At 44.8% G+C, this 11,652-nt stretch overlaps 1 protein-coding gene across 1 annotated transcript in view; it reads left to right on the top strand.

The window, feature by feature from the left end:
- Positions 1-4,127: 4,127 nt before the first annotated feature.
- The window catches only part of LOC129333518 (nardilysin-like), a 56,677-nt gene continuing 49,152 nt past the window's right edge, over positions 4,128-11,652 (top strand). The window contains exons 1-4 of the mRNA XM_054985236.1: positions 4,128-4,309; positions 7,621-7,966; positions 9,535-9,616; positions 11,485-11,638. Of these exons, the coding sequence (XP_054841211.1) occupies positions 4,128-4,309; positions 7,621-7,966; positions 9,535-9,616; positions 11,485-11,638 (764 nt within the window). The remainder of the gene's footprint in view (positions 4,310-7,620; positions 7,967-9,534; positions 9,617-11,484; positions 11,639-11,652) is intronic.

Genomic DNA, 11,652 nt, shown 5'->3' with positions numbered 1-11,652 from the left:
CAGCTTTTGCATTTGGCTCTCCCACTGCACTATGTATTCTTTGACATAAATAGAGGTGATCATGGGACCATAAACCTCCCATGAATCGCTGCCAATGCTTCTTATGGACTGCTCTCTTATTTTTCTGTTTCCCTTCAGCTGATAGCACAAGAGCTGCTGTTAGTCATTCTGTAGCCATAATTATCTTCTGTTAGTAAAATAAACTTTTTTTTTTTAAAGGACACTTTTGTGGGACAAACAGTAAACATACTCCATGTATGCACCTGTTGAAACACTGCATGGTAAACTTGCCACGTAGATAGGAGAAGCAGAAATGCTGTCGCTTAATTTCTTTACATATTTTGCCGAATACAAAAAAGACAAAACAACAGAGAACACTCACCTCTGTCTGTTTGTATTTTGGATGCAATGAGTCACCACTTACCACATGTTTTTCAGGTCTTATTGAGTATTTATTGGTTCTTTTGTACCATTAAAAAAGGATGTGAAAAATAGAAGCCAAAGTGTTAGAAGATTCCCAGCAGAGTGTCAAATCCCACTTTCTGTACTAATGCAAATTAACCTATTCCTAAAACAGCGTTTCTCAAAATTACCTGAAGCAGGCTTTAATTTGGGATTAAATTAGCAGGCCTCCAGCATTCCTGAACAGCTTGTGCACCGTATCAGTTTCCATTGCTGGATATTGATAAATAGAAGATGGGTCCAGCGGCTGTATCAGAGAGGATCAGGACCTGCTACCTTAACACCATGCACAAGGTGCTGGCCAGTAATATCATCGCTTGGAACACATGACTTATACTGAGGGCCAAGCTACACATGACGAATGACACTTGAATGGCAAGTGTATTTCTCCCTGTTCACTTGCCCTCCACTCAATCCACTTGCCGTTCAAGTGTCATTCGTCATGTGTAGCTTGGCCCTCAGTCAGACCTTAGGTCTAGCTATCAGGATCAGTGTTCTCTGCTCTGACTGGCAGCAGCTCTCCACGGTCTCAGACAATAGCCTTTCACATCATCTACTCCCTGATCCCCAAACTGCAAAGAACCTGGTTCTTTCTGCATGCAAAATAGATGCTCTACCACTGAGTCATGCCCCCAGCACCATTTCCTGATGCTAACAGCTGTGGATCTTCCCTCTAATTCAGCACTGCTCAGCAGCAGATGCTGTTGGGAGTATAGCAAGGCCTTGGGTACGAAGAAGAGAAGATGCTGCTGCAGGGAACAGCGAACTCTAGCTAGACAGATCAAGATGGGTAGCCGTGTTAGTCTGTCTGCAGCAGTAGAAATGAGCAAGAGTCCAGTAGCACCTGTAAGTCTAACACAATGTGTGGTAGGGTACGAGCTTTCGTGAGCCACAGCTCACTTCTTCAGATACAGCTAGAATGTAGCAGCACACACCTTTATTGGAGCGTACAGCTTATGCTAAAATAAAGTTGGTTAGCCTTAAAGGTGCTACTGGACCCTTTACTATTTTGTGACTACAGACTAACATGGCTAACTCCTCTAGAGCTAGAATGTGAGTCCATCTGTTCTTGTTATCTTGGAGAGTGGAATGATTGCAGAAGCTGACGGACTCATATTCTAGCTGTATCTGCAGAAGTGAGCTGTGTGGTTCACGAAAGCTCATACCCTACCACAAATTTTGTTAGTCTTATAGGTGCTACTGGACTCTTGCTCTAGCTATACAAGAGTGTAGGAGGCATGCCTTTTTTCTAAAGAGGCTTTTTCCTTGTCTGTCTACAGAACAAGACTTCTAGAATTCTGCACACTCTCTCTCAACTAGCAAGGCATCTTGGTTCATCTTCCACTCTTTCTATCCAGTTTGTTAACTTCACAAATAAAGCCTTTGTTACTCTTAAATCAGTTCAGTGTCCTGACTGCTGCACAGGCACTCTGCCAACAGGTTATCTTCCAGCTAACTGCTGTATGAGCTGCTGCTACTCTTACAATCCAAAATTATTTGTTTGTTTGTTTGTTTATTCATTTAATACCTGCTTTTATCCTCAATGGGCACCCAAAGCAGCTTCCATCATTCTGCTCTCCTTCATTCGATCCTCACAACAACACTGTGAGGTAGGTTAGGCTGAGAGTATGTGAACTGGCCCAAGGTCCCCCAGCAAGCTTTCATGACAGAGAGTACTGTGCGGGGTAGTCTAGTGTAGCGTAATGGTGCACACTACACTCGCTGTTCAGAATATATCCACTCTCAGAAAAGCCCCCAAATTCTGGATGTGCTGCCTAATGGACAACAGGAAAGTCCAGTACAGTGCCTCATACACAGATGCAACACACAACCTCCTCCTCAAAAGTTTTCAAATATTTCTGCAGCTCTACCATAAGACGGGACTGGCCTGTGCATTTTGGGCCCCATAGGTTAAAATGCCAAAGTCACCTCCTAGGAGGCAGGGAAAAAGTGCCCGGCCTTCTTGCTCCACCCCAACTAGGGCTGCCAAGCCCCTGCTGGGGGAGGGGATCACCCACCTCAGTCCCCAGTTCCCGCTACTGCTCAGAGAAAAAATGAAAAAATGGCTATTGAGCTGATCCTCTGCCTCCACGACGGAACTGGCAACCCTAGCTTACACCCATCATTTCTACCTCTGGCTGGGTCCAAGCTGAATGGCCCCTGTAGCACTCCCTGCTGTCCTAGCTGCATCACAGATGCTGGCCACCAACAGCTATCCAGGGCAGCAGCCCACCAAGAACGTTCCTGGTAAGTAAAGGGACATTTTTTCCCTGACTGGTCTTGCAGCGGCAGCTGTGGCCCTAACTAGCGCAGCTGGAAGTTGAAAAATAGAAACATTCCCATCCTGCTAGGTCATACCACTGGCAGAAGCAGACACGCAGATCCATAAGAAATAGGATTACTCCATAATATGGAAATTCTGTGCCCCACAAGTAGGAGTCAACTGCAATGTGTTTTCAACAGTGCCAGTCTTCTTGTTATACACTGTCAAGCATATCATTGGTACTTGATTATTTTGTCCTGGTTCTCACTCAGAGCGGAACTACAAGTGACAAAAGGCACAGGTTGGACACTTGTCAGCTTCCCTCAAGTTTTGATGGGGAATGTAGGCATTCTGGTCTTGCAGCTCGGCTCTCTGAGCAGAACCACAAGTGACAAAAGGCACAGATTGGACACTTGTCTGCTTCCCTCAAGTTTTGATGGGAAATGTAGGCATCCTGGTCTCGCAGCTCGGCTCTCCGACTGCTGTCCAATGGACTTTTCAACTGTCACTTGTCCAACATTCCGCCAAGTTGCCTACATTTCCCATCAAAACTTGAGGGAAGCTGACAAGTGTCCAATCTGTGCCTTTTGTCACTTGGAGTTCCGCTCCCACTCTACATTTTTTTCCCACCAGGATGTCAGTATACACAAGCGAAAGGCAATGAGAGGCCACCCCTCCTGCAGGGTAGTTAAAAGCTATCTGTGTTATCTCATCCAAACATATGGACTTTAGGATGCCAACTCTGAGTTGGGACATTGCTGGAGATTTTGAGAGGATGGAGTTTGGCACAGAAAGGAAACCCAGCAAGGATGTCCTGCCATAGACTCCACCCTCCAAAGCCACCATTTTCTCCAGGGGAGCTGATCTCTGTACTCTGGGGGTTAGTTTTATTTCCAAAGCACTCCAGCTCCAACCTGGAGGTTGGCAATCCCCTATGGACCATTCTACCATGCCTCAAATGTAATTTGGAAGTAAAATATGTGGCCAGATGCTTATAACCACTCACTGTGAGACAGTTGGCGAAATAAATGGCAGAGGGTAAAGTGAGAGTCAGTCATATTTCTTCCGCATCTGGACAATTGGAAGAAAACATGGGGCAATTAAGTGCTCCGTATGCTGGCTGAAGTTCGTGATGAAAGCCTAAATCTCCTTCTACTTTATTCTTTGTTTCTCCTTTTCTTCACCTCCTAGAATCCTGGTTTGCTTGTTTGTTTATGTCATAGGCAGAATACTCTCTCCAGAGAATCCACACAGCCAATCGCAATGAGGATGGATTACATAGTCAGTGGGGAGGCTGGTTTGAGCATGAAAGGGTACCAATCGCCCCACAGCAACATCAGGGCTAAGCAGGAGGCTCTACAGATGTACAGCTGGCCTTGCAAATCAGCTCAGAGCCCCTGCAATGTCTCAGGAGTCAAAGGAAACATATATGCCTAACTGCCCTGCCATACACACAAGGCAGCCAAGGAGGCAGGGGTGTCCAAGGTCCCACCAGGATGATTCTGAGAAAAGCCGGAAGCGTCGGGCCAAGAATGAGGGAGACCCAAGTATTATCAAGTCTCCAAGCGACCACAAGGAATACAGGTAAATGAACAGGCTGAGGGGAAAGAACTCTTTCATGAGATTACAGGGTAGGGCTGCCATCTCCAAGTTGGGAAATTCCTAGAGATTTGGGGGGGGGGGTGAAACCTGGAGATGGCAGGGTTTGGGAAGGGAAAGGACCTCAGCATGGTATAATTCCATAGAGTCCACCCTCCAAAGCAGCCATTTTCTCCAGGAGAACTGATCTCTGTGGCCAGGAGATCAGTTGTAATTCTGGGAGATCTCCAGCCACTACCTGGAGGCTGGCAACCCTAATACAGGGGTTAAAGGCTCCCCGGAGGAAGCCTTATCCAGAACCTAAATACCCTAGCTTCGACAGAGGGCCAAGCTATAAGTGACGAATGACACTTGAACAGCAAGTGTATTTCTCCCTGTTCACTTGCCCTCCACTCAATCCACTTGCCATTCAAGTGTCATTCGTCACTTTAGCTTGGCCCTCAGAATTGGGCTCAGCAATAAATAAAGCCTATTTTGTATTGTCGAAGGCTTTCATGGCCGGAGAACGTTGGTTGTTGTGGATTTTCTGGGCTGTGTAGCCGTGGTCTTGGCATTGTAGTTCCTGATGTTTCGCCAGCAGCTATGCCAGTCACAGCTGCTGGCGAAACGTCAGGAACTACAATGCCCAGACCATGGCTACACAGCCCAGAAAATCCACAACAACCAAAGCCTATTTTGTTCTCCGTTCTGAAATGGTTGGCCCAAACACATTTTCTCTCACAAATGAGAGTCTGAGCCGCATTCTGCAGCCCCTTTGCCATAACCTTTAGAGGGTGACAGTCACAGAGACCAGGAAGCCTTTCTGTGAGATTGCCATCCTTCCGTGGTGCCCGAGACAGAAAAATGGCAGTTTGGGCATGTAGTTTTGCAGGCCTCTGTGTACTTAAGAGGAGTATCCTGAAGGGTTTGGTTGTAGGGATACCAATCTCCAGGTAAAGCGGAGCCTGGACATCTCCCAGAATTACCTCCAGATGACAGGGATCAATTTCCCTGGAGGAAATGGCTGCTTTGGTGGGCACTGGCAGACTCTCTGCCCTTATATCCTGCTGGGGTCCTTCCCTGCCCCAAATCTACCCTTTCCAGGCTCCACCTCCAAATCTCCAGCAATTTCCCAACCCAGACTTGGAAATCCTAGCTGATTCGTATATTATAAAGTTCTCCTGGCTGCCAGACATGTTTCTACCAGACCTGCAACTGGAGTCCCCTGCTGGAAACTTAATTCCCAGGTGTGTGTGCACATCTGAGTCAGGCAGGAACCATTGCATGTACGGTCTATTCCCCTCCCCCAACATCAGCCCAACCTGAAAGGGCCCCAGTTATGAATACATTTCCCCAAAAGACAAATAGGACTATTACAGGTAAGGTAAAAAGGGAGGGGAGGCAGAAACCTCTCCACCCCAGGGCTGCCAAAAATTCCTGGAGATTTGGGGTGAAGTCTGGAGAGGGTGGGGTTTGGGGAGGGAGAGACCTCCGCAGAGATGTGATTCCATCCAGTCCACTCTCCCGAGCTTCTCTTTCCCCTCATGGAATCTAATTTGTGTAGTTTGGAGATTAGTTATAATTCTGTAGGATCACCAGGCCCCACAAGGAGGTTGGCAACCGTACCCCCCTGCCATGGCTCTGTTCTGAATCAGGCCTGCGTGCACTTGAGAATTAAGTACTTAGCAGGAATTCCAAGTGCATGTCTGATCAGAAGTCTTCACAGCCACAAGGACTTTATAATGTTTTTATGATGGGAGAGGGGTGGTATCTATTCATGCTACATTATTAACATTTTTATTAACTTCTACATGTACCCCGATCATCTTTTTTTTAAATACGATTTAAAATATTTTATAATCTATGTTTCTCCAAACGCCAGAGTCAAGGCAACTTGCATATAAGACCTTAAAACAATCCATTAGCATTTAAACCCCCCATAAACAGCCACAAAGAAACCAATTCCACTGACCCCACCTGAGGATCCAGCAAACCATTGGACCACCCTCGGCATCAGCAGCTAAACACTTTCAAAAACTCATTTATACAATTTGCAGAACTATTATAGGTTAAAAATCTTCCTCACTTGCTCTGGCAAACTATTCCACAAGGACAGAACAGCCACACGAAAAGCCCGAGGGCAGGCTGAAGAGGATCCCATTCTCCTATAGGAAGGTACCGTTGCCAACTTCCTGGCAGTGGCTGGAGTTCTCCTGGAATTACGGCTGATCTGAGATCAGTTACTGCAGAGAAAATGGCTGCTTTGGAGGTTGGACTCTATTATTATACCCTGCTAAGGTCCCTCCACTCCCCAAACCCTGCTCTCTCTCTAGGCTTCACCCCCAAAATCTCCAGGAATTTCCCAGCCTAGAACTGGAAACCCTAACTGTTAACAAAGCCTGAGAAAATGGCTCAAGTTGCTGCATGGGGATATACGGGGGAAAGCAGTCCTGTAATGTAGTTACCCTCACCATGGTACCCATAGGTGCCATGGCACCTACCTAAGTGTACCTGGTCCTTAAGTTTGTCCACAAAATATCTATTCCCCACAGCAAAGAGCCAATCCTGACTTTCCTTTACTTCATTGGAGTAGGTGGTGCTTCAAAAAAGATGCAGGTAACACCCTTTTTTTAAAAAAAATGGCTGTATCCATCCATCACAGCAGGATGCTTGGTTTTGTGAAAGGAGCCAATATGTAGAGCAGCCATTTTGTTGTGGTGTCTGTAAAAGATTTCTCCCTCCTCTCTGCTGTCTTTGCCCAAAAAGCGGAAGGGAATCTGCATGTATATGAGAGAGGGCTTGCTCCACTCACTTTATATTGGTTTAACAACCAGTTTTTTGTACCAGGGAACCATGGAAATTGTAGGTCAGTGACAGTAGCCGTTGCCACATGCCCTTAAAGCACCAGCCCACTCACCAAATGCTGGTGGCTTTTCCTCATGAAACCAAATGTCTCTGTCTGCAAAATGGTTGTGGGCCATTTGGCTTCCATTTTTTCAGCACCTTTGTGGGGGGGGGGGGATGCACTTTCTGCAGTCCCAGAAAAGGCACTGAAAACAGAAGCCAAACGTCCTGCATCTGTTTTGCAAATGGAGACATTGCCAGCGTTCCCTTTGTGTGCCGTCCCTTTAAGGACGTGTGGAAACGGCCAGTGTCTAGTCATCTCTAACTTTCCTCAACAACTACAATTCTCATGAGTTTTTTGGGGAATACAGGACAGCTCAAACATGCTTTAAGGATGATAGGATTTTATATTGTTGATACTGTTCTCTCTGGCCAACACAGAGAGAAAAATATTCATGGAATTATTTTGACAGGTACATAAAGTTAAAAAATGACTTGAATGTGCTATTGATCTCTGACTTGACTGCTGATGAATGCAATTCTTCTGAGTCATCAGAAGAGGAGGCGGTGATGACGTCCGAAAGTGATGAGGAACATTACCGTGCGGGAAAGAACAGCAGCATTGAGGATGATGAGAAAGATGCAGAAGACTTTGCAGAATACGAAGCTGCAGCTGAAGAGGACGGGGAAGAAGCGGCTAGCGATGGTCTTGGAGAGATTGATAACAGAAAAGTAGAGGAGCGTGTCAATGACCTTGAGGACTACGAAGAACTTGTGAAAAAAGAAGATGCAAAGAAGATGGGCAGCACAGAAAAGCAGGTGTGGTACAAAGCAACACAGTCACTTCCTCGGTCCTCACAAAACAGTCTTTCCACATGGTTGGCAAAGCCAAACCTGCAATGTACACTGTGCAGGTAATGAAAGCCAAAAGCAACTTGCTGTGAGAGCTGCTGTAATACAGTGGTTGGATGGCTGGGCTGTGAATCAGCACTCAGCTGGTTCAACTCCCCGTACTGCCATGAGCTCAATAGGTGGCCTTGGGTAAGCCACTCTCAGCCTCAGCTCCTCTGCTGGATAATAATAACACTGACTTTGTTCACCACTCTGAGTGGGGCACTAATCTGTCCAGAAGGGAGGTATATGGGCACACTGTTGTTGTGGTGGTGGTGGTGGTGGTGGTGGTTACTATTTGGTGTTACCTTAACATGGTTAATCTGAGCTCATGCAGCACAACTTCAAAAATTAACTCAAAGTTGAGGAAAATCCAGTCACTGAGATCTACTTTGTTCCAATATGAAGACCCTAGCCTAAGCTAACCTCAAGTTTTTAAGACCAGAGTAATATGCATGGTTCGCAATCACATTTTACATGCTGGATCTGTCCAACAAACAGTGGAGTCTCGTCCTGTGCAGCCTCTCACTCAAGTGACTTGTCTTCTATCAGGACAGCCAGCAACTAGCACCCAGCAGGAGATTGAGGGAATAAATACTGTTAAAGTAATGGCCTGACATCTCTTCTGGGGTGAAATTTGAAGTGACATAATTGCATCAACTCTCCACTCTAGGATTCCTCTGCAAACTCGATGGTTATACCATAAAGTTTCTAGTGAATTTCTAAAGCGTTGCATCATCACAATTACGTTGCTTCTGGATTGGCCCCAAAAGTGATGTCCTGCTGTTGCTCTGATGATTTTTGGCACATTTTTCCTCCCTACTGTGAGATTTTCCACTAGATCATTATAGCGAGAGACATGAAAGCCATATATATTTCAGACTAAAAGCACATTAAAATGGGATTAAAATGAGTAATGTTGGTGCCAAGTGAGCATATCTTATTTTCATAGGCTCCAAGTGTGCCTTTTGCAGGCAAACTCCCTATTTTTGATAGGTAAACCTATCAAACTTTGTTCTTATTTCTGTCTTTCAGGAAAAGTTAATTTTTTAGACTTCGCAGTCATTCTCCACAGTTTAGCTCCCTCATCAGGAGGCCTTAAAATATCATCTAAAAGTAGAGACTAGTCTGGTGCCAATATATGTGAGTGAATATTGAGGCACCCTGCACCATCTGTCATTTCTGACATATATTTTGAACTGCCCTTAGCCTCTTTCAGGATAGTTATGCTTTTCTACTACAGAAATGACAGAATAGCACCCTCTGGGCTTTTAAATGGGCAGAAAGCTGGTAATTGCAGTATAAATGAGTATCACAGAAGGCAAAGCATTACATTCCTTAATATCTAATTATGTATTGGGAGGAAGATCTTGGGTATTGAAATTTGCAGTGAGAAACAGAGCTTACGTAAGTGTGTCCCTAGTTTTGTCTGTAAAATGTTGGAGAAGTGGAGGGTGAATACTAATGTGTTATTTATCTCTACTTTTTTATTGCAGTCTGCAGCTGCCCTTGCCATTTGTATTGGAAGTTTCTGTGACCCTGATGATCTACCTGGACTAGCACATTTTTTGGAACACAGTATGTAGCTCTGCTCCGAACAGGGTTTGTTTTTTTTAAGAGAGAAGACAAAATATCATATATCAGTGATCCCCAATGTGGTGCCTGGAGACACCATAGTGCTCAGCAGTGTGTTGCCTGAACCCACTTGCTTCTTCCTCAAAAAATTTCCTCCCCAAAGCAAAAATAAATCATGTCTTTTCTGCCCCTTATTTGAGGCGCCTCTGAAGAACTCAAGAGGGATCACTGTTGTTCCATGGTGTCTGCAGAGACTATCGGTTTTGAATCCATCATAGCAGGATGTTTGTATTGAAACCCCTGAGCATTTTCTGGACTTTTCCAATGTTTTATGACTGGCACCAGACTCCTCGGCAGCCATTTTGTGGTGACATCCACTACCCCTTCTCAAATTCTGAAAGTACCCAGAGGCTGAACAAGTTGGAGAGCCCTTGAGTACATTAATGGTGGAAACTGATGTCAAGTCGTAGCCTACTTATGGAGACCCCTGCTTGGGTTTTCAAGACAACAGACAAACAGAAGTGGTTTGTCTGCCTCTGCATAGAGACATCTGTCTTCCTTGAAGATCTCCCATCCAATTACTAACCAAGGCCAACCCTGCTTAGCTTCCAAGATCTGCCAAGATCAGGCTTGCCTGGGCTATCCAGGTCAGCATTCGTGTGTATTACAGTACCCAATATTGTGGTTTGGAAAAGCAGATTTCTAGAATTAATTTTTAAAAATTCATTATATGCCCATTGTTTTTTCATCTTTTCTACAGCTGATTATAGTTTTTCTTTTTAGTTTTTTAGAAAACAGTTTGGTGTAGTGGTTAAGAGTGATAGGACTCTAATCTGAAGAACCGGGTTTGATTTCCCCATTCCTCTGCTTGAAACCATCTTGGTGACCTTGGGTCAGTCACAGCTTCTTGGAGGTCTCTCAGCCCCACCCACCTCACAGGGTGATTGTTGTGGGGATAATAATGACATACTTTGTAAACTGCTCTGAATGGGTGTTAAGTTGTCCTGAAGGGCAGTATATAAATCAAATGTTATTATTTATTTATTATTATTATAAAGTTCAATTAATAGATCAGATCAATCCATTAATGGTCTTTAGCTCACATCCCTTAGAGAAATCACTCCCCCACATAGAATCACAGGGTTGGAAGGTACCTCTAGGGTCATCTAGTCCACTACCTGCATAATGCAAGAAATTCACAGTTTCCTCCCCCCCCACACACACACACACAGTGACCCTTACTGCATGCCTAGAAGACAGCAAATCACTGCCAGGATCCCTAGCCAAACTGGCCTGGGGAAAACTACTACCTGAACCCAAGGTGGCCACTAATTTCTGTGGCCACTTTAGAAGCCAGACCTGTTTTACTACATGCTCTGTAATATCAAACACAATACAGGGCTGAATTTTTCATTCACTGTCACCTAATTCTCCTCCTACGGCCATCATCCCATACGGCTTTTGTCCATGCAGGTCCTATGACCCTCAGCACAGTCTTTTTTATTGGTTGAAGGGAACACTACTTTCCCTTTTCACCAGTAAAAACAGCTAGTTGGATCCAACTCACAGAGTAGATCCTTGTTTATTATGGCTTCAGTTTTCTAGGAACTGCTAGCTGAAGCATGTAAAAGTTCAGTGCTTTGGTCCTTAGAAGGCATTGTAAAACCCCTCTGTTAAGTCATGATATCTTCAATGTCTGCACAGTGGTCCCCCATTTCAAGAGCTTTACCATTTACTTCCAATGATTAGTTTAATTCAGATGAATGGAGAAGTTCATAACACCAATGTCCCATGCATGTATCTTGGCATGAAAGTATCCCTGAATTAGGGTTCCTATATTTTAATTGACAAGCCATTCTCATTTATTTCAGTGGTATTTATGGGTAGTGAGAAATACCCAGATGAAAATGGGTTCGATACGTTCTTAAAGAAGCATGGAGGTACCGACAACGCTTCAACTGACACAGAGCGAACAGTCTTCCAATTTGACATCCAGAAGAAATACTTTAAAGAAGCTCTTGATAGGTAACTTAGCAACT

This window comes from Eublepharis macularius, chromosome 7 (genome assembly GCF_028583425.1).
Source record: "Eublepharis macularius isolate TG4126 chromosome 7, MPM_Emac_v1.0, whole genome shotgun sequence".
Taxonomy (NCBI): domain Eukaryota; kingdom Metazoa; phylum Chordata; class Lepidosauria; order Squamata; family Eublepharidae; genus Eublepharis; species Eublepharis macularius.
The sequence above is the reverse complement of the archived record's forward strand: the minus strand, read 5'-3'. Positions and strand labels throughout refer to the sequence as shown.